Source organism: Somniosus microcephalus, chromosome 18 (assembly GCF_052327205.1).
Source record: "Somniosus microcephalus isolate GS21.2 chromosome 18, FLI_Smic_1.0, whole genome shotgun sequence".
Taxonomy (NCBI): domain Eukaryota; kingdom Metazoa; phylum Chordata; class Chondrichthyes; order Squaliformes; family Somniosidae; genus Somniosus; species Somniosus microcephalus.
Genome location: NC_141004.1, coordinates 7,388,021 through 7,411,079, shown reverse-complemented (window position 1 = coordinate 7,411,079; position 23,059 = coordinate 7,388,021). Strand labels below are relative to the sequence as shown.

General features: G+C 51.9%; 1 protein-coding gene across 2 annotated transcripts in view; it reads right to left on the bottom strand.

Annotated features, from left to right (window-relative positions):
• LOC147104999 (protein PHTF1-like) overlaps positions 1 to 20,555 on the bottom strand; it is a 50,262-nt gene extending 29,707 nt beyond the window's left edge. For both annotated transcript variants that reach the window (XM_086010995.1, XM_086010996.1), the window contains exons 1-6: positions 20,416 to 20,555; positions 18,708 to 18,783; positions 17,619 to 17,675; positions 12,963 to 13,032; positions 10,047 to 10,205; positions 9,769 to 9,925 (exon numbers count right to left, since the gene is read on the bottom strand). In XM_086010995.1, coding sequence (XP_085867121.1) covers positions 9,769 to 9,925; positions 10,047 to 10,205; positions 12,963 to 13,032; positions 17,619 to 17,675; positions 18,708 to 18,752 — 488 coding nt within the window. In that variant the 5' untranslated portion in view covers positions 18,753 to 18,783; positions 20,416 to 20,555. The remainder of the gene's footprint in view (positions 1 to 9,768; positions 9,926 to 10,046; positions 10,206 to 12,962; positions 13,033 to 17,618; positions 17,676 to 18,707; positions 18,784 to 20,415) is intronic.
• Between the last annotated feature and the right edge of the window lie 2,504 nt (positions 20,556 to 23,059).

Below are 23,059 nucleotides of genomic sequence, written 5' to 3'. Positions count from 1 at the left end.
CACATGGCGACTCACTGTTGCCAGCATTCTCATCCAGAAAAGAACAGCTGTCAGTATGCCAGGGGACCTTGATGTGTGGATCCCGAGTGGTAATTCCACCCAAGTTAAGGGAGAGAGTGCTCAATGAGCTTCACGAAGGCCATCTGGGAGGGGTGAAAATGAAAAGCCTTGCTAGGGCTTATGTGTGGTGGCCGGGGATCGATCAGCAAATCGAAGACCTGACAAAGAGCTGCTCAGGATGCCAGAAGGTCCAAAATGCACCACCACATGCCCCTCTGCACCCATGGGAGTGGCCCTCATCTCCATGGCAACGGGTGCATATTGATTTTGCTGGTCCATTCATGGACTCAATGTTTTTAATAGCTGTGGATGCACACTCGAAATGGCCTGAGGTGATCAAAATGTCCTCCACCACCACGGAGAAAACTATTGCAGTCCTACGGACCATATTTGCCAGGAACGGCTTGCCAGAGCAGATTTGCTCTGATAACGGACCACAGTTTGTGTCCGAAGATTTATGAAAAGGAATGGGGTAAGGCATTACACATCCGCCCCGTATCATCCAGCCACAAATGGATTGGCTGAGAGGTTCGTACAAACCTTTAAAAAAGCAGTAAGGGCCATGTGCGATGATGACATTCCACTGTAGCATAAGGTGGACAATTTCCTGTTAGCCTACAGAAATGCGACACATGCAGTCACCAACCAGACCCCGGCCATGATGTTCTTTAACCGAAGGTTGAGATCTCATCTGGATTTGCTCAGAGCAAATGTACGAAGAGATGTTGAGAATAAGCAATTCCAGCACATCAATGAGAAGCCGACAAGGAGCTTCAATGTAGGGCAACCAGTCTTGGCCCGCGACTACCGAACAGAGAAATGGCAACCAGGAACGATATGCACACGGCAGGGGCCACTAATGTACACAGTGGATGTTGGGGAGAACATTGTGAGACGCCATGTCGACCAGATCCTAGAGTCACAGGAACGAGTCAACCCCATGTCTCGCGTACCTGGTGATGAACCCGACATACAGGTAGCATCTACCCCAGAAACAGTAGCATCGGAAGCTGATGAACCAACTGACGACAGGGGGCCTCCGCACCAAGAGCAAGACACTCAGGAAAGGCGCTATCCAGAAAGGATCAGGAAGCCGCCCCAAAGACTGAATTTATAAATGGACTATTTTCAGTTAATGTTGCATGTTAAAAGTGTTAATTGTTAAATGAATGTTATGGTACTGTTAATCTAAAAGGGGAGGAATTGTAGTGTATGTATCTTTAAGGGGAGAACTACTTTTTACAGCTCCTGTATACTGTAGTACCGGCAGTGACCACACCTGTATATAAACCCTGAGTAGGGATCTGTACAGTTAGTTTTAGAGTAACCCTCATCCAGTAAACACCTGTTGATTGTTCCCTGCAGTCTCGTGTCTAGTTATTAAAGGACACACAACATCAAGATACACGGATCTAACAACTTCGTGTACGCGCTCGTGGTTATTGATCAGTTCACTAAATGGATCGAGGCGTTTCCCACCAGAAACAATAAAGCGTGCACTGCTGCCCGAATTCTCCCGAGTGAGGTGTTGTGTAGGTGGGGATTACCACTACAGGTGGATAGTGATCAGGGTCCACACTTCACGGAGGCAGTTTTCACAACCCTACAGGAAATGTTACAGATAAAACATAAATTGCACATTGCCCACCATCCACAATCATCAGGGATTGTGGAGGGGGGGAATGAAACTCTAAAACAATGCTGCAGAAGTTGTGAACAGAACACCCCACTCAGTGGACTAACATGTTGCCCTTATGCTTAATGGCAATATGCTCTACGCCACACGGGACTACGAGGGTAAGTCCATATGAGGCAATGACTGGGAGACAAATGCGGATACCAGGACATGTAACACTGGGGAATAACACACCATTAAAGTTACAACCCTGTAGCCAAAAATGGTTACAAACCTTGATAGATCATGTGGACGAGGTGAACAGGCTGGTGGCCATTAACACAGGCAAATCACGTGAACAAATCAAGCGATATTATGATAAGAGGGTAAAACCATTTGAGTATGAGGTTGGGGACCGAGTAATGTTACAAAATTTCTCTAAAAAAAAACTCATTCGAGGTAAAATGGACGGGCCCTCATACCATAGTAGATAAATTAAATCCAGCTGTTTATCTACTGAATGTTCCATATGGTCCGAAGGGAGAACCTAAACTCAAATGGTTCCATTACAATCAGATGAAAACTGTTAAGAATTAAGATGTTACATTTTGGTCTACCCACAGGTTAAAGATGTGGCTCTGTATACTGATATTGATGACTGGATGTGCAGTGAGCTCTACGGAGGGAACAAAAAGTTTTGACATTACCATCAACATCTGTACACCGGATGAAGGAGGCGAATGCGCCTCACTCCCCATCTATGGAACAGAGCCTCAAATTATTGGCGGACATAAACAATCAAAGAACCATAGTGGTTCATCTGAGACATATGGGGGAATGTCCCAGTTTGGATCAGAAACAGTACAAAAGATAATGTAACAACAGCATATGTGACGGGTTGTGGTACATTACAAGGAAAGGTGTATAGTTGGGAAATAAAAGGACATGGTGTGTGTATCAGGTGCGGGATAAGGGATAGCAAAGGCCCTGATGGGCCTTCAATAACCACAAAACTAGAAGTTATAGACTTAAACAAGTTGGCTTTTAATCACTAAGATCAGAGCTAACATCTCAACACGCCGACTGGTTCACAGGAATGAGTCATACAGATCCTGGGATCTTTATGTAAGAGAAGTCAGGGGCGGAGCCAAGAGCCAAGACCTGGAACCTCCCAGGTTAGTCAGGAAAGAGGAAGTGAAACTATACACAGTGGGGGAGGGTAATATACATGAGTGCAAAACGAATACAGGATCAAGACAAACAGATTTCATTACAGGCCCAAATGTGTGGAAATTCCTGAAGAAAAATAATGGAATCTGGGAACAGGTACAAGAATCAAACCAGGGCCCAGTAGCTTCAGAGGCCGAGGAATACGGACAATGATGCTGGCCTCGGTGGTGGAAGAAACACAGCGGCCAGTATTCTTGCATTGGGTCAAATATTATCACGGGCCTTAAATATCAGGGTGATGATTGGCCACCTATCCCCGAATATAATATAAAGATGATCTCAGCAGGGAATGAACCCTTTATGACAACCTTTAAATGTTGGGGAATTATAGGGACCCCGAGAATGAGGATAGCAGCATAGTAGAATTCAAAAATGCAATAACTGGATGTGTAAGGGAGGGTGGGTATTTCTATAGCGTTGGGCTTACACCCTATGAGAAAACAAATCCTTCAGAACCCCAAGAGAGAGTACTCGGGAAACAATGCCCCCACTTTAATCCGGGACCAGGGTACGGTCTTGTAATTATCCCTACCTATAGAGCAGTGTATCATCAAGTAATACCAGAAGTGGCCCCTGTTATCCTCAATTTAACAGACCTAATATTACCAAAGTGGTGCCCTGACAAAACAGCACAATTAACTCAAAGAATGCTGCAGCAGGTTTTTAGCCAATACTGGGAAAAGGCGACTTTGTCAACAAGCATAGAGAAAACAGGAGGGGCCTTCCGTCACGAGCTTAGTACCACGCGAGGAAAGCCAGCGAAAGAGTAGGTGGAGAAGAGGATTGATAAACGATAGGCTCACAGATTTCAACACGGTAACCTCAGTAGTTAACTCAATGGACTCCGCAGATTTACAGAGACAATTACAAACAGTAAGGCACAAATTGAAGGAGATACTCAGTAAGGAAAACAGCATAGAAAGCAAGGAGCTAAGGAAGGATCAGGTGACCATACACCTGCGGGACATCCTACAAGAGATAGAGGATCATGCCAAAAGAATTAATGATCTAATTAGAGAAACCAGAAATGCCTCTGATCAAGCAGCCCATAATGACGTATGCGTTATGTACAGGAATTGGCTGATTGAGCAAACTAGGGAAAACCTCAGACCATCAATAAGGGACGTCTTCCCACCTGGGTCACTAATAAACACCTATCAGGGCTATCCAGCTATTACAATGATGCAGAACTATGTAAGATCAGAAGTTTAATTAGGATCCACTCTGTCAAACACGAACACCACGCGATCGGGAGTCAAAGGTTGATGGGACTAATGCTACAAATTCCTAGTCTAATGAATTGAACCAGGCCCAACTCCCTATTAGAATAGAGAATATAGGAGCAGTAAAAGGAAATACCATTAGCCGATTTCTCATGGCACCACAATGGTTAGCACAGTTAGAAAAGCTAACATGGATTGAACCAAACCTACAAGGATGTAGTACAAATGAGGATGCCCTTGTTTGTCCATACAGTTTGGACAATCATTCAAAGGACACCTGTGGTTATGGTTGGAATGAAGAATGGTTAAACTGTACTATGGAAGTGACAGGCCCCTCGGATGTAGGAACTAAAACAGCCTACGTACGAGAAGGGAGGTATTGTTTTACCACTTCAGAAAACTCTTATAATCACAGAACACTTGAATGTTCAAAAACCCCAGGGACCTACTGTATCACACCTACAAAGACTACGGTAATAGGAGGAAGAATCCTCCTTGCAATAGCCTCACATGCCCAGCAGGTATTACAAGTAGAAGATGATTTAAATATAAATCTAGAAGATTATGTCACTAAATTCGGATGTGATATTCCTGAGCTACCTGAAGCCTTAACCGAATTAATAAACCAAGTGAGCACCTCCCAACGCCATTACTATACGCTGGTGCAAGGGAATAAAGCCATAGCCGAGGAAATTCCAGGTATCGAAGACCAAACACACTGGTGGGACATCAGGACAAACATGGAAATTCCTCCTTGGATTAGGATCATTTCCCATGTACAGGTCATAACCCAACTTGTGGTACTGATCAGCTTACTAATCTACACCTGCTACCTGAAACACCTAATGTACGAAACCTGATCGCGTTTAAATATGATCACAACCAGAATATTTTAGGGTTAAATAAACGTGGGAAGACAATTCCATATGTAAGATTTTAGTTTTGAGGGGTCGGCAAAATGCCTCGCCCTCAAGGTAGGGGTCTGTAGGATAGAGTGTATCTGTAGGATTTAGTAAACATTGTTATGATTCTATAACCATTTTTATTTAACTGTAATATGTGAAATTGTATGTTAAAAACCTAAAAAGCCTGTATAAAATGGTGACTGGCTGAGACCAAAACAGGATGGGAAAATTATGCCAACCTGACTAAAAACCTGTTTTCAATTACTGAAGTAATGGAATGTAGTGCTGAATAAACACAGAGACTGTCGGGGACGTGATAGTCACTAATGTTATGGGAAAGAGATAAGAGTTAGAGAAGAGAGATAGGGATTGGAGACATCCTTCATTTGTGAAATTGCAGAATAGACAAAATGTTTAGAAAACACCGCAAAAATGTTCTGTAAAGTGAAATTCTTAGATAAGGGTATCTTGTTATGCACAGAAAGAGACAGAGTGGGATTAACGAGGTCACAAGATGATTGACGAAGAAAGGAGGGACATTTACCAGGTGTCAGAGAGCTAGTTACTGCCACGTATGCAAAACGGGAGGAAAAGGGTGTAAGAATGTAGATATTGAACACCTAAAGCAGCGCGAAACCAGAGGATGAGAAGCTTCAGTCAACAGAACACAGCAAGAGAATAAAGAGACCGCGCCCCAGTCACTCGGAAGGAACGCCGGGGTTCAAGGAACAGACTGCGGCTATCTTCTTGTTCAGTATTACTTCTTTGTACTGGATGTTTAATGCGTAATAAACCTGTTTTACTGATACACAATATACCTGGACCCAGAGTGGTTTGTGTCGTCACGGACAAATTATAAAGAGCTTTTAAAAGCTAGAAGAGAGTGTTTCCATCTGTGGGGAAGAGCAAAACTAGAGGCCATCAATATAAGATAGTCACCAAGAAATCCAATAGCGAATTCAGAAGAAACCTCTCTACCCAGCGAGTGGTGAGAATGTGGAACTCGCTACCACAGGGAGTGGTTGAGGCGAATAGTAGTATAGGTGCCTTTAAGGGGCGGTTAGATAAACATATGAGGGAGAAGGGAATAGAGGGTTCCGCTGATAGAGTTAGATGAAGAAGGATGGGAGGAGGCTCGAGTGGAGCATAAACGCCGGAATGGACTGGTGGAGCCGAACGGCCGGTTTCTGTGCTGTAAATTCTATATAATTCTATGTAATTCCGAGATACTCCCCCACTGTGGCATTCTCCACTCGACCCACTTCATTTCCCAGTGGAAGATCCAGCAATGCCTTCTTCCTTATTGGGCTGGAAGCCATACAGATGAAGAAAGTCCTCCTCAACACACTGGAGAAGTTCCTCCCCATCTCCGCCCTTAACACAATCACTGCCCCATTCAATATTGGAGTAGTTAGTCTCCCATTATCGCTACACTATAGTTCTTGCATCTCTCAGTAATTTCCCTGCAAATCTGCTCCTCTATCTCCTTCCCACTATTTGGTGGCCTATAGAATACACCAAGTAGTGTACTGGCACCTCTACTGTCTCTCCAACCAAATAGATTCTGTCTTTGACCCCTCAAGGACATTCTTTCTCGACCTGTAATATTTTCCTTAATCAAAACTGCTGCCCCTCCTCCTTTTTTTCCTTGCCTATCTTTCCTAAATATCTTATACCGTCAATGTTGTAATGTAGGAAACGCAGCAGCCAATTTGCACACAGCAAGGTCCAAAAAACAGCAATGTGATAATAACCAGATAATCTGTTTTAGTGATGTTGATTGAGGGATAAATATTGGTCAGGACTCCGGGGAGAACTCCCCTGCTCTTCTTCGAAATAGTGGCCGTGGGAACTTTTACGCCCACCCGCGAGGGCAGACAGGGCCTCAGTTTAACGTCTCAACCGAAAGACGGCACCTCCGACAGTGCAGCACTCCCTCAGTACTGGAGTGTCAGCCTGGATTTTTGTGCTCGAGTCTCTGGAGTGGGGCTTGAACCCACGACCTCCTGACTCAGAGACGAGAGAGAGAGTGCGGCCCACTGAGCCATGGCCCACAAAGCAGGGAGGACACTCGGTGTCGTGCTGGGAGGGTTGCAGGTTACGAAGCTGTACCTCTCTAGGAAGGAAGCAGGCCACACGAATCGGAAGAAATCAGTAACTGAAGTTTTGGAGCTTGGCGGAGGCGGGTCTCCAGCGTGGGCATTGAGCGCAGGCCGCGAGCTGCCACCATCTTTGCACGCTTCCTGATTTCCTGCTTTACGTAATTTCCGAACGAGGAAATAAACAATTCCGAAGTGGGCTTTATCCAGCGGACCCGACGAAGAGAAACATCCCAGTTTAGGGAAAGGGAAAGAATGGACAGCTCGAGTACTGGAAGACCACACGATCCATTCCCACCGGATCAAACTCCCGATCCAAACACTGGAGCAACCCCATCCTATCCCACACCCATCGCACACGTCCCTCGCTAGCACTGCAGCCGCCTCCAGCCCTCCATTCTTCCACCCTCGAGCACCCTGTGCATCCCTCCCCCCGGACTCCACTCCACCAGTGACACAGTCTTCAGCTGGCTTGGCTTCACCCTCGGGAACTCTCTCCCTTAACGTCTCCTCCTCGCGGTAACTCGCCTCACCTTCAAAACGCCTCCTCAGAAACCTAACCCTTTGACCCCTACCCCATACTTTCGCCCACTGCCCCCGACTTCCTCTGCCGTTGTCCGCTGTCTGTTTTCCCCTCTGGTAAGCGCCTTTGGCTGTTTCCTATGTTAAAGGCGCCACCTAAATACAATCATTTGTTGTTAAAAGTTCACCTTCCTCTTTGCTGTTATCCAATTGACTTCCCTCTCCCCCTCCCCCCACTCCAAATGCACCTTGAAGTCAATAATTTCGCAGTAGATTTTAAATTTCTCATCGCTGTTTTCAAATCCTCCATGGCCTCGCCCCTCCCTATCTCTCTAACCTCCGCCAGCCCCACAATCCTCCGAGATCTCCGCGCTCCTCCAATTCTGGCCTCTTGCACATCCCCAATTTTCATCGCTCCACCACTGGTGGCCTTCCCTTCAGCTACCTAAGCTCTGGAATTCCCACCCTAAACCTCTCCGCCTCTCTCTCCTCCTTTAAGACGCTCCTTAAAACCTACCTCTGTGGCCAATCTTTTGGTCACCTGCCCTAATATCTTCCTATGTGGCTTGCTGTCAAAGTTTGTTTGATAATCGCTCCTGTGAAGCACCTTGGAACGTTTTGCAACTTTAAAGGCGCTATATAAATGCACACTGTTGTTGTTGTAGTAGAGGTTCGTCTCTGTTTCTGCCTCTGCAAGAATAAAATTGCTGATGGATTGAACGGTCCAATTTCACCTTCGCTTTTACTGGAGTCCCGATTAGGACCTGTGCACTGTGGCCCATTTGTCTTGGGATGTGACTGCAGCGCGAGTTTTGGAACAGGTCCCTGCTCCTGCCCCGTGCTACCTGCCTGACCCTCTGCTCTCTGCAGAGCTTCTGGGGACAGGGCAGTCTCCAGCCCGTCGGCAATTAGAAACTCAAAACTGGCCATCAAGCAGCAGGTCAAGTCATTTCAACCAGTGGAGGCGTAGCAGCACCGCCACTGGTGGGAGGGTGCAATTACCGCGTGATAGGTTTACATAGACGATTTACACTGGAACAGAAGTTGGCAAATTCAAGATTTTCAATATAGTTAGCTTGGGAATTCACAGAATCTTACAGCACAGAGGAGGCCATTTGACCCATCGTGCCTGTGCCGGCTCTTTGAAAGAGCTCTCCAATTAGTCCCACTCCCCCCTACTCTTTCCCCAGAGCCCTGCAATTTTTTTTCCCTTCAAGTATTTATCCAATTCCCTTTTGAAAGTTACTATTGAATCTGCTTCCACCGCCCTTTCAGGCAGCGCATTCCAGATCACAACTCGCTGCGTAAAAACATTCTCCTCGTCTCCTCTCTGGCTCTTTTGTCAGTTATTTTCAGTCTGTGTCCTCTGGTTACCGACCCTCCTGCCAGTGGAAACAGTTTCTCCCTCTCTACTCTATCAAAACCCCTCACAGTTTTGAACACCTCTATTAAATCTCCCCATAACCTTATCTGCTCTTAAGGAGAACAACCCCAGCTTCTCCAGTCTCTCCACATCACTGATGTCCCTCATCCCCGGTACCATTCTAGTAAGTCTCCTCTGCACCCTCTCCAAGGCCTTGACAGCATTCCTAAAGTGTGGTGCCTAGAATTGGACACAATACTCCTGCTGAGGCCTAACCAGTGACTTATAAAGGTTCAGCATAACTTCCTTGCTTTTATACTCTATCCCTATTTATAAAGTCAAAGATCCTGTATGCTTTTCTAACAGCCAGGATTAGACAGTGTGGATAACTGGACCAGCGCACAGTCATAATTCAGTGGCCATTCTAAAGCCAAACATTGTCATTATTTTTAGATATTTCCATTATAAATTCCAATATCAACATTCATAATGGGAATTGTCTATGTAAACTTGTCATGCTGTAATTACACTCTCCCGCCAGTGGGGGTGCTGCAGCATAGCAAATTTACAGAGCCAATTACCATTATAAATGCTGACAGGTATTTATAATAGAAGAAAAATTGACATCAAGTGCACGCATATTCAAGATTTTTTAATCTATTAAATTTGGGAATGACAGGAAGGTTTATGTATGTTGATTTTGCGCGTCACTGGGCCTTGCAAAACTGTTTACTAGCGTCACAAAGCTCACCTCCTGCGCCTGCCTCCGTTTGTGGGTGAAGCGATGTGTCTCTGGGTGGAGACGATCTGGCAGTGTACTGTCCCCAGCAGCAGCATCAGAACCATGGGGCTGATGAGTTCACTGATGTACAAGACCGGCACCAGCAAATACAGGCCGATCGCGACCACTTGAAACACAAAAAAAATAATAGGCAACAGAGTCGGTGTCGCTTTCAACAGAACAGCTACGAGGGCGCGAGTGAAGTTACAACGGGCGGGTGAATGTTCTAGAATGTTTTTACAACGCACCTTCCAGGAAGTAGAGGAGCAGGAGCCATGTGAAGGTTCCCAGGGAGGTTACCTGGATCCACCACTGGCAGAAGAACGGAAAGAACAATACTCGCACGATTCCCTTCCGCGTTAATGAGGTCCACGGGCTTTCGGGTTTCGCTTTAACAAAGGTTGAACCTGGACAATGAAGACAACCGGTTAGGAAGGATACAGAGCCACCGGAGAAGGTGCAAAACCATCTTTACAAGGATGATAGCAAAATACTGCAGATGTTGGAAATCCGAAATAACAACAGAAAATGCTGGAAAAACTCAGCAGGTCAGGCAACATCCGTGGAGAGAAATTTGAGTTGACGTTTCGGGTCGAACCCTTTTTCAAAACTGGAAAGAAAAGAAAATAGATTGAAGGCAAGGCTGTGATCGGACAAAAGAAGTGAAAGAAACAAAAGAGGTAAAAGAGACAATAAAAGGTATTCGAAGCTAGACGAGATGGTAATAGGCTGAGATTAGGTGTGAAGTGTACTGGCAGGGCAAGAGATAGCTGCCAGGTGTGAGAGAGAAACAAAAGGAAAGGGGGGGGGGGGGGGGCGGGAAGGAGTGGAAAAATTACAAGAAAAAATGTAATAGGGGCCGAGGTTATGATCTGAAATTGTTGAACTCGATATTGAGTCCGGAAGGCTGCAGAGTGCGTAATCGGAAGATGAGGTGCTGTTCCTCGAGTTTACGTTGAGCTTCCGTGGAACAATACAAGAGGCCAAGGACGGTGAGGTCCGAGTGGGAATGGAGCGGTGAATTAAAATGACAGGCGACCGGAAGCTCGGGGTCACATAGATGATACCAGGACTGAAAGGTTATATAAGGGGAGATGCTCAAAAACCATGAAGGGGTTTTGATAGAGTCAATAAGGAGAAATGGTTTCCACTGGCAGGAGGGTCGGTAACCAGAGGACACCGATTGAAGATAATTGGGGGGGAAAATATATTTTTGCGCAGCGAGTTGAAAGGGCGGCGGAAGCAGATTCAATAATAGCTTTCAAAAGGGAATTGGATAAATACTTGACGGGGAAAATTGCAGAGCTCTGGGGGAAGAGCGGGGGAGTGGGGCTAACTGGAGAGCTTTACCAAAGAGCCGGCACAGGTACAGTGGGCCGAATGGCCTCCTTCTGTGCTGTATCATTCTATTCTAACTATCAGGAAAAACTGAACAGGCTGGAGGTCTTTTATCTAGAAAAGAGAAGGCTGAGAGGCGACCTGATCGAGGTCTTTAAAATTACAATGGGGTGCGATAAGGGTAAACGTAGGAAAAATGTTTCCACTTGTGGGGAGACCAGAACTAGGGGCAATAAATATAAGAGTCACTAATAAATCCAATGGGGAATTCAGGAGAATCTTCTTTACCCAGAGAGTGGTGAGAATGTGGAACTCGCTGCCACAGGGAGTGGTTGAGGTGAATAGTATAGATACATTTAAGGGGAAGCTGGATAAACACATGAGGGAGAAAGGAATAGAAGGATATGCTGATGGGGTGAGATGAAGAGGGGTGGGAGGAGGCTCGTGTGGAGCATAAACACCGGCACGGACCAGATGGGCCGAATGGCTGTTCCTGTGCTGAAAATTCTATGTGATTATTTAATCTGCTGAGAATTGGATTCATAGAAAACAAACAAAATGCAACTGTTTCATCCCATCAAAAAATGTCTTGCTCCCCCACATCAAACTTGGCTGCCCACCCTCCCACCCACCCCTCCCCCACCCCACCCTCCACTCCTCCCCCACCCCTCCCTCCCCCCACCCTTCCCCTCCCTCCCCCCACCCTTCCCCTCCCCCCACCCCTCCCTTCCCCCCACCCTTCCCCTCCCCCCACCCTTCCCCCACACCCCTCCCCCCACCCCCACCCTTCCCCTCCCACCCCCTCCCCCCACCCTTCCCCTCCCCCCACCCCTCCCCGACACAGCTGGTGCAAGGTGAGTAGCCCAGGGTGTTCTGCCCAATGAACCTTCCCTCCCTTCCTGTGGGGACGAAACCATCAGAAGGAGCCCTCCGATGCTTCCAGCTCCCGTGTGCTCGAAGCCGTGAGATTACACAGAATGTACAGCACAGAAACAGGCCATTCGGCCCAACTGGTCCATGCCAGTGTTTATACTCCACGTCATCTGTAAATCATCTTACAGGGCTTGACAGGGTAGATGCAGGGAGGATGTTTCCCCTGGCTGGGGAGTCCAGAACCAGGGGTTACAGTCGCAGAATAAGGGATCGGCCATTTAGGACTGAGATGAGGAGAAATTTCTTCACTCAGAGGGTGGTGAATCTTTGGCATTCTCTACCCCAGAGGCTGTGGAGGCTCAGTCGTTGAGTATATTCAAGACAGAGATCGGTAGATCTTTTAATGAAATCAAGGGACATGGGGATAAGTGGAGTTGAGGTCGAAGATCAGCCATGATCTTATTGAATGGCGGAGCAGGTTCGAGGGGCCGAATGGCCGACTCCAGCTCCTATTTCTTATGTTCTTAAATGTTTCACATCATCAATTACTTCTGACGTGCAATAAGCGCTAGGTTGGCCATTTTTGCACCAATATCGATGTCCTGCAAACGGCAGCCATTAAGCCTTTGGTAATGTTGGTTGAGGAAGGACTCCTCTGGTGGGAGGGTGTCATTACAGTGTGACATGTTCACATAGGCAGTTTCCATTCTAAATGTTGACATACGGTGGATGGAGTTTGGATACAGATCAGCCATGATCTCATTGAATGGCAGAAGAGTCTCGAGGGGCTGAATGCCTCCTCCTGTTCCTAATGTTCCGAAGCACTGTGCTGTGTATAAATACGGAGTGAGAGTGCAGCAAATACCCTGGCAGGTGGGAAAAAATACCGAGCAAGATTAAAAAGACCGAATGGGATAGAAAAAAGATGGAGAAAGCTCCCTCGCTGCCCTCACCCCTTACAAGGTCGACATCTATCAGCTCCGACTTTATTCGGCCCGTCTTCTTTGGCTTGCTTCGCAATCCCTGGAATTAAACAAACACGTTTTGTTTAACAATGCTGCACCTCCTCTAAAGGGCGTTCGAGCACGTGCAGTTCAGGGAGACTGTGGGAGGCTGCCGGGAGGCTGCGTCTCGCATGCTCTCTTCACACTGAGCCCCTCGCGCGTCACGCTGCCGGGCTCCACCCGTTTCTAACACGCCCGGAGATTCCTCTAGCACTGTACTGCAGACTAAACAATTTAACAAACGGAGGCATCCATTTTATACGGCCCGATCAGTAGCATTCATATCCAACTCAAAATCAACAGGACAGTCCCCAGACACCAGAGGCAGACACTGTCAATTCAATTGAGGTCACTGGGGGACCACAGGTGCCACAAGCCTCGATCACAATATTTTCCAATTTTCAACAACAACTTGTATTTATACAGCGCCTTTAATGTAGTAAAACGCCCCAAGGTGCTTCACAGGAGCAATTATCAAACAAGATTGGACACCGAGCCACATAAGGATAAATTAGGGCAGGTGACCAAAAGCTTGGTCAAAGTGGTCGGTTTTAAGGAGCGTCTTAAAGGAGGAGAGAGAGGCGGAGAGGTTTAGGGAGGGAATTCCAGAACTTAGGGCCCAGGCAACAGAAGGCACGGCCACCAAAGGTGGGACGGTGAAAATCAGGGATGCTCAAGGGGCCAGAATTGGAGGAGCGCAGATATCTCGGAGGGTTGTAGGGTTGGAGGAGGTTAGAAAGATCGGGAGGGAGCGAGGCCATGGAGGGATTTAAAAACAAGGATGAGAAATTTAAATTCAAGACATTGCTGGACCGGGAGTCAATGTAGGTCAGCGAGCACAAGGGTGATGAGTGAACAGGACTTGGTGCGAGTTAGGACACGGGCAGCAGAGTTTTTCTGCTTCTCCCACACGTTTTAGGCCTCTCGGAGATCAGGATGTTCAAGGAGAGGTGGCTTGCATCCTCACAGCCTGCACACCAAGACCACAGCCAGCACGGCACGGACTCATGGCGGTTTGCGAAAATCTGCACTTGGCGCCGACAGATCGGGCTGGTCAGCTCACGAGAGGCGATTGGGGGGGGTGGGGTGGGGTGGGGTCAGGTCACGCTCTGTACCCATGTGTAGATCATGGTTGCTTGACCGTACAAGTGGTGCCCGTTTTACACTGACCAGTCGGTGCCCGCTCCACACTGACCAGTCGGTGCCCGCTCCACACTGACCAGTTGGTGCCTGCTGTACACTGACCAGTCTGTGCCCGTTTTACATTGACCAGTCGGTGCCCACTGCACACTGACCAGTCGGTGCCCATTTTACACTGACCAGTCGATGCCCGTTTTACACTGACCAGTCGGTGCCCGCTCTACGCTGACCAGTCAGTGCCCGCTCTACGCTGACCAGTCAGTGCCCGCTCTACGCTGACCAGTCAGTGCCCGCTCCAGTGCCCGCTCTAAGCTGACCGGTCAGAGCCCGCTCTACGCTGGCCGGTCAGAGCCCGCTCTACGCTGACCGGTCGGTGCCCGCTCCACACTGACCTGTCGGTGCCCGCTACACACTAACCAGTCGGTGCCCGCTCTACACTGACCAGTTTGTCCCCGCTGCACACTGACCAGTCGGTGCGCACTCTACACTGACCAGTCTGTCCCCGCTGCACACTGACCAGTCGGCGCCCACTCCAAACTGACCAGTCGGTGCCCGCTCCACACTGACCAGTCGGTGCCCACTCCACACTGACCAGTCTGTCCCCACTGCACACTGACCAGTCGGTGCCCACTGCACACTGACCAGTCGGTGCCCATTTTACACTGACCAGTCGATGCCCGTTTTACACTGACCAGTCGATGCCCGTTTTACACTGACCAGTCGGTGCCCAATGCACACTGACCAGTCGATGCCCGTTTTACACTGACCAGTCGGTGCCCACTGCACACTGACCAGTCGGTGCCCGCTCTACGCTGACCGGTCAGAGCCCGCTCTACGCTGACCGGTCAGAGCCCGCTCTACGCTGACCGGTCAGAGCCCGCTCTACGCTGACCGGTCAGTGCTCGCTCTACGCTGACCGGTCAGTGCCCGCTCTACGCTGACCGGTCGGTGTCCGCTCCACACTGACCTGTCGGCGCCCACTCCACACTGACCAGTCGGTGCCCATTTTACACTGACCAGTCGATGCCCGTTTTACACTGACCAGTCGGTGCCCGTTTTACACTGACCAGTCGATGCCCGTTTTACACTGACCGGTCAGTGCCCACTGCACACTGACCGGTCGGTGCCCGCTCTACGCTGACCGGTCAGTGCCCGCTCTACGCTGACCGGTCAGAGCCCGCTCTACGCTGACCGGTCAGAGCCCGCTCTACGCTGACCGGTCAGAGCCCGCTCTACGCTGACCGGTCAGAGCCCGCTCTACGCTGACCGGTCAGAGCCCGCTCTACGCTGACCGGTCAGAGCCCGCTCTACGCTGACCGGTCAGAGCCCGCTCTACGCTGACCGGTCAGAGCCCGCTCTACGCTGACCGGTCGATGCCCGCTCCACGCTGACCTGTCGGTGCCCGCTACACGCTGACCAGTCGGCGCCCACTCTACACTGACCAGTCTGTCCTCGCTGCACACTGACCAGTCGGTGCCCGCTCCACACTGACCAGTCGGTGCCCACTCCACACTGACCAGTCGGCGCCCATTTTACACTGACCAGTCGATGCCCGTTTTACACTGACCAGTCGGTGCCCAATGCACACTGACCAGTCGGTGCCCGTTTTACACTGACCAGTCGATGCCCGTTTTACACTGACCGGTCGGTGCCCACTGCACACTGAGCAGTCAGAGCCCGCTCTACGCTGACCGGTCAGAGCCCGCTCTACGCTGACCGGTCAGAGCCCGCTCTACGCTGACCGGTCAGAGCCCGCTCTACGCTGACCGGTCAGAGCCCGCTCTACGCTGACCGGTCAGAGCCCGCTCTACGCTGACCGGTCAGAGCCCGCTCTACGCTGACCGGTCAGAGCCCGCTCTACGCTGACCGGTCAGAGCCCGCTCTACGCTGACCGGTCAGAGCCCGCTCTACGCTGACCGGTCAGAGCCCGCTCTACGCTGACCGGTCAGAGCCCGCTCTACGCTGACCGGTCAGAGCCCGCTCTACGCTGACCGGTCAGAGCCCGCTCTACGCTGACCGGTCAGAGCCCGCTCTACGCTGACCGGTCAGAGCCCGCTCTACGCTGACCGGTCAGAGCCCGCTCTACGCTGACCGGTCAGAGCCCGCTCTACGCTGACCGGTCAGAGCCCGCTCTACGCTGACCGGTCAGAGCCCGCTCTACGCTGACCGGTCAGAGCCCGCTCTACGCTGACCGGTCAGAGCCCGCTCTACGCTGACCGGTCAGTGCCCGCTCTACGCTGACCGGTCGGTGCCCGCTCCACACTGACCGGTCGGTGCCCGCTACACACTGACCGGTCGGTGCCCGCTCCACACTGACCAGTCGGTGCCCATTCTACACTGACCAGTCTGTCCCCGCTGCACACTGACCAGTCGGCGCCCACTCTACACTGACCAGTCGGCGCCCACTCTACACTGACCAGTCTGTCCTCGCTGCACACTGACCAGTCGGTGCCCACTCCAAACTGACCAGTCGGTGCCCGCTCCACACTGACCAGTCGGTGCCCGCTCTACACTGACCAGTCGGTGCCCGCTCTACACTGACCAGTCGGTGCCCGCTCTACACTGACCAGTCGGTGCCTGCTCTACACTGACCGGTCTGTCCCCGCTGCATACTGACCGGTCTGTCCCCACTGCACACTGACCGGTCAGAGCCCGCTCTACGCTGACCGGTCAGAGCCCGCTCTACGCTGACCGGTCAGAGCCTGCTCTACGCTGACCGGTCAGAGCCCGCTCTACGCTGACTGGTCAGTGCCCACTCCACACTGACCAGTGGGTGCCCGCTCCACACTGACCAGTGGGTGCCCGCTCCACACTGACCAGTGGGTGCCCGCTCCACACTGACCAGTGGGTGCCCGCTCCACACTGACCAGTCGGTGCCCACTCCACACTGACCAGTCTGTGCCCACTCCACACTGACCAGTCTGTGCCCGCTCCACACTGACCAGTCTGTGCCTGCTCCACACTGACCAGACGTTGCCATTATACACTGGTTTGTACTCACTGTACATGTGGATTAATTGATACCCGTTACACATACACTGACCAATCCCTGCGAGCAAGGCGATGTGAAATAAAGTACAATCGTTAACAAAAAGGATTTTGAAAATTGTTATTTTTTTTAAAATTTCAACCCTTTATTTATAATTTGTCTCTGGAACCAGGAACGATTGCGGGTGCCCTCCCCATCTTTCTGGCTTCACAAAAGCAAATCCGTGTGATTCTTAATCAAAAATCACAGGAACTCTGCCAGCCCTTGCCCGGCTGTGGCAATGCAGCAAGGCTAACAACCATCACTGTGGACTAGCTGGCGCTGCCCCATGGATTTATCGCCCAATGCCTGCACCGCTCGGTCCCAACCAGGAGCACTGGCCTCCCCAACCCAAGCTCACCCGGCCTCTCAATCACAGGGGGAGCAGGAGGCCCAGAGCATTTTATCAAGAGTGTTATTCGAGTCGCGCGGCCCACCTTAATCTCTGTCTGCTCGATCGACTTTTCCCAGATCTGTTGATCGTACGCTCCAATCTGAAACAGAAGAATTCCAATCAGGCAAGTTACTGGGCAAAAGACTGCTGGAAAACTACTCATAGCGCTGTTTGTTGCAGCAACGTTACATTAGGACTTGTGAATCTATTCCAGACTTTCAGTAACTCACCATTGAAAAACACTAAGTATAGGGGGAGAGGGAAGAAATGTGTGAGAGAGTGTGAGTGAGTGCGAGCGCGAGTGAGTGAGAGCGCGAGTGAGTGTGAGAGTGACTGAGTGCGAGCGCGAGTGAGTGCGAGAGTGACTGAGTGCGAGAGTGAGAGCGCGAGTGAGTGAGCGCGAGTGAGTGAGTGCGAGCGAGTGCGAGAGCGAGTGAGTGATTGCAAGCGCGAGTGAGTGAGTGCGAGAGTGAGTGAGTGAGAGTGAGTGCGAGAGCAAGTGAGTGTGAGAGCGCGAGTGAGTACGTGTAAGTTTGTGTGCGTGAGTGAGTGGAGAGTGAAAACTAAAAATAATCTTCCATCCACATTGACTGGTGCAGGATCTCTGGGAGTGAATTCCTGCTCAGTATACCGCTGTTCACCCAGAGCACCACTACCCGTGGACTTGTTACACAGCCTCTGCTATTTCTACAAACCATCAAACGACAGTCGATTAAAACAAATAAGGACCACAAAACAGAAAACATAAAAAATCTCCTAAACTAATATTTCACACCGAATTAGAGTCACAAAGGTTAGAGCGATCAGGAAAGACTGAACAGGCTGGGGCTCTTTTCTCTAGAAAGGAGAAGGCTGAGGGGTGACCCGATAGAAGTCTTTAAAATTATGAAAGGATTTGATAGGGTAGACTTGGAGAAGATGTTGAGGCGAATAGCACAGATGCATTGAAGGGGAAGCTGGATAAACACATGAGGGAGAAAGGAATAGAAGGATATGCTGATGGGGTGAGATGAAGAGGGGTGGGAGGAGGCTCGTGTGGAGCAGGAACACCGGCACGGACCAGTTGGACCGAATGGCCTGTTTCTGTGTCCCTCTGAACTCCTGGGTACAGCCCCGGATGCTGGGTACGAACCTTTCTCTGGTACCATGTTATGGCGTCAGTTGTTTTCGAGGCCATTTGGTGCGTGGTCACCAGCGACTCATCTTATCTGGAAAAGAAGGATGGAAATAAAGTGGGAGACGAGTCTGGGCTTCGGTCTGCTGCAAAAGAACTGTTGTCACCATCGCTGGTTTTAAGACGACGTCAACAAACCTGACCCCAAAAGCTGAAGCTGCAGAGAGGGGGGTCAGAAGCCGAACAAGCTACTGATCAATGGAGTAATGTGGGAGTCGGGGTTTACACTGCAATCAGGTAACTATAGTGACAGCTTCAGGAGGGCATCAAAAATGGACGCCGGGAATTGACAGCCCCCACCCCCCGACCCCCCCCACCACACGCCCCCCCACACACCCCCCCACACACCCCCCCCACCGTCCCCTGCACACCGCCCCCCGCACACACCCAACCCATCCTCCCCACAGCCCCTCACACCCCATCCTCCGCACCCTCCCCCCCCCCATCCCCCCGTCCCCCTCCCCTCTGTAAACCCCATTCTCTAACACACCCCTCGGCCCCAAACACTCTCACCCACCGCACGCCACCATGAACCTCCACCCCAACCCTCCCTCCCTCACTGCCACTCTCCATACTCTCCTGCAAACTCCTCTCCCCCACACTGCCCCCTCCTCACTCTATAATGTAAACCCCACCCCCACATTCTCACTATTCACCCTATTCTCCCCTGAACATCACACGAACCCCCGCACACCCCAAAACCCCACTCATCCCCAACATTTCCTTCTAAATACCAGCTCCGCCACTCCCAGATTCCCCACTCTCCTCCCCACAGACCCCTCTCTGCCCCCCACAGACCCCACTCTCCCCCACAGACCCCTCTCTCCCCCGCACAGACCCCACTCTCCCCCACAGACCCCACTCTCCCCCACAGACCCCACTCTCCCCCCACAGACCCCACTCTCCCCCCACAGACCCCACTCTCCCCCACAGACCCCACTCTCCCCCGCACAGACCCCACTCTCCCCCCACAGACCCCACTCTCCCCCCACAGACCCCACTCCCCCCACACAGACCCCACTCTCCCCCGCACAGACCCCACTCTCCCCCCACAGACCCCACTCTCCCCCCACAGACCCCACTCCCCCCGCACAGACCCCACTCCCCCCCCACAGATCCCTCTCTCCCCACAGACACCACTCTCCCCCACAGACCCCACTCTCTCTCCCCACAGACCCCACTCACCGCCCCCAGACCCCACTCACCCCCCCCCCCACAGACCCCACTCTCCCCCCCCCCCACAGACCCCACTCTCCCCCCCCCGCCACAGACCCCACTCTCCCCCCCCACACAGACCCCACTCTTCCCCCCCCCACAGACCCCACTCTTCCCCCCCCCACAGACCCCACTCTTCCCCCCCCCCCCACAGACCCCACTCTTCCCCCCCCCCACAGACCCCACTCTTCCCCCCCCCCACAGACCCCACTCTTCCCCCCCCCCACAGACCCCACTCTTCCCCCCCCCACAGACCCCACTCTTCCCCCCCCACAGACCCCACTCTCCCCCCCCACCCCTCCACAGACCCCCACTCTCCCCCCCCACAGACCCCACTCTCCCCCCACCCCTCCACAGACCCCCTCTCTCCCCCACAGACCCCACTCCCCCCCACACAGACCTCACTCTCTCCCCCCACAGACCCCACTCTCCCCCCGGGCCTTTCTCTCACCCTCTCCCGGTGCCAGGAAGCCGCCGCGGCCTAATCTCGGCCGAAGCCTGGGACTCGCTTGGGAGCGGCGGCCGGTTCCTGAATATTCTTCCGCTCATGAATATTCAGCAGCTTATTGACATGTAATTATTCCTGAATACCAATGCGCTCTTGAATACTTAACACTTCCTGAATATTAATGAGGCCTTGCATACTTAATGAGCCCGGCGCCGCCCCCTCTCTCCCAGCACTGAAGGGAACTGAGGCCAATAGACTGCACAGCAAGATCCCAAATAAAATCCCAGAAATTGCTGGAGACGCTCGGCCGGCCCCGCGGGCAGCACCTGCGGAGCCAGAAACAGGGTTAGCGTTTCAGGCCCATGGCCTTCCACCCGAACAGCAAGATCCCAGTGCGGCTCCAACCGTTTACGATCACCGACCGCCGAAACACCAATCTACCGGACCCCCAACCCGCCTAAACCTACACCCACCCTTAAAACCCCAACCCGTGTCAGCTGTGGCTCAGTGGGTAGCACTCGCTCGCCTCTGAACCAGAAGGTTGTGGGTTCATAGGCCCACTCCAGAGACTTGAGCACAAAATCCAGACCGACACACCCAGTGCAGTACTGGGGGAACGCCGCACTGTCGGGGGTGCAGTACTGAGGGAGCGCCGCACTGTCAGAGGGGCAGAACTGAGGGAGTGCTGCACTGTTGGAGGAGCTGTACTGAGGGGAGTGCTGCACTGTCGGAGGGGCAGTACTGAGGGAGCGCCGCACTGTCGGAGGGGCAGTACTGAGGGAGTGCTGCACTGTCGGAGGAGCTGTACTGAGGGAGTGCTGCACTGTCAGAGGGGCAGTACTGAGGGAGTGCCGCACTGTCAGAGGGGCAGTACTGAGGGAGTGCTGCACTGTCGGAGGTGCAGTACTGAGGGAGCGCCGCACTGTCAGAGGGGCAGAACTGAGGGAGTGTTGCATTGTCAGAGGGGCAGTACTGAGGGAGCGCTGCACTGTCGGAGGAGCTGTACTGAGGGAGTGCTGCACTGTCAGAGGGGCAGTACTGAGGGAGCGCCGCACTGTCAGAGGGGCAGTACTGAGGGAGTGCTGCACTGTCAGAGGGGCAGTACTGAGGGAGCGCCGCACTGTCGGAGGGGCAGTACTGAGGGACCGCTGCACTGTCGGAGGGGCAGTACTGAGGGAGCGCCGCACTGTCAGAGGGGCAGAACTGAGGGAGTGCTGCACTGTCGGAGGAGCTGTACTGAGGGAGTGCTGCACTGTCGGAGGGGCAGTACTGAGGGAGCGCCGCACTGTCGGAGGGGCAGTACTGAGGGAGTGCTGCACTGTCGGAGGAGCTGTACTGAGGGAGTGCTGCACTGTCAGAGGGGCAGTACTGAGGGAGTGCCGCACTGTCAGAGGGGCAGTACTGAGGGAGTGCTGCACTGTCGGAGGTGCAGTGCTGAGGGAGCGCCGCACTGTCAGAGGGGCAGAACTGAGGGAGTGTTGCATTGTCAGAGGGGCAGTACTGAGGGAGCGCTGCACTGTCGGAGGAGCTGTACTGAGGGAGTGCCGCACTGTCAGAGGGGCAGTACTGAGGGAGCGCCGCACTGTCGGAGGGGCAGTACTGAGGGACCGCTGCACTGTCGGAGGGGCAGTACTGAGGGAGCGCCGCACTGTCGGAGGGGCAGTACTGAGGGAGTGCTGCACTGTCGGAGGTGCCGTCTTTCGGATGAGACGTTCAACCAAGGCCCCATCTGCTTGAGAAGGTGGTGATGAGCTGCCTTCTAGAACCGCTGCAGTCCGTGTGGTGAAGGTACTCCCACAGTGCTAGTGGTTTGATACAACTGAGTGGCTTGTTAGGCCAGTTAAGTGTCAACCACATTGCTGTGTGTCTGGAGTCACAGATAGGCCAGACCGAGTAAGGATGGCAGATTTCCTTCCCTAAAGGACATTAGTGAACCAGATGGGTTTTTATGACAAATTCCCACTGTCAGCTGGGTTGCCCACATCCACCGACACTTGTAACTTCCCCCCAGTGTTCAGCCTGGTTGGTGTGATGGGACCTTCTTATCCAAACACCATGCTGAAATTCCCAGATAAATGCAGTGACGCATTTTGAAAGCAAGAAAGAGGAGAGGCCCGAGGATTGCTGGAGCCTTCGACAGGATTCACAGGTGGAAGAAGCACATGAAGGGAGTAGTCAGCTGCTGGGACACTCCTGGTTTACTCTGCACAAACTACAACCTCCACACTCGACTATTCCAACACTCTCCTGGCCGGCCAGCCTCCCATCTTCCACCCTCCGTAAACTTGCGCTCATCCCAGACTCGGCTGCCCCGTGTCCTAATTCGCACTGAGTCCCATTCACCCATCATCCCCTGTGCTCGCTGGCCCATGTCCTAATTCGCACCGAGTCCCGTTCACCCATCATCCCCTGTGCTCACTGCCCCGTGTCCTAATTCGCACCGAGCCCCGTTCACCCATCATCCCCTGTGCTCGCTGGCCCGGTCCGGCAACGCTTCAATTTTAAAATTCTCATCCTTGTTTTCAAATCCCTCCATGGCCTCGACCCTCCTATCACTGTAACTTCCTTCAACCCCACAACCCTCTGAGATATCTGCGTTCCCCCAATTCTGGCCTCTTGAGCATCCCTGATTTTAATCGCTCCACCA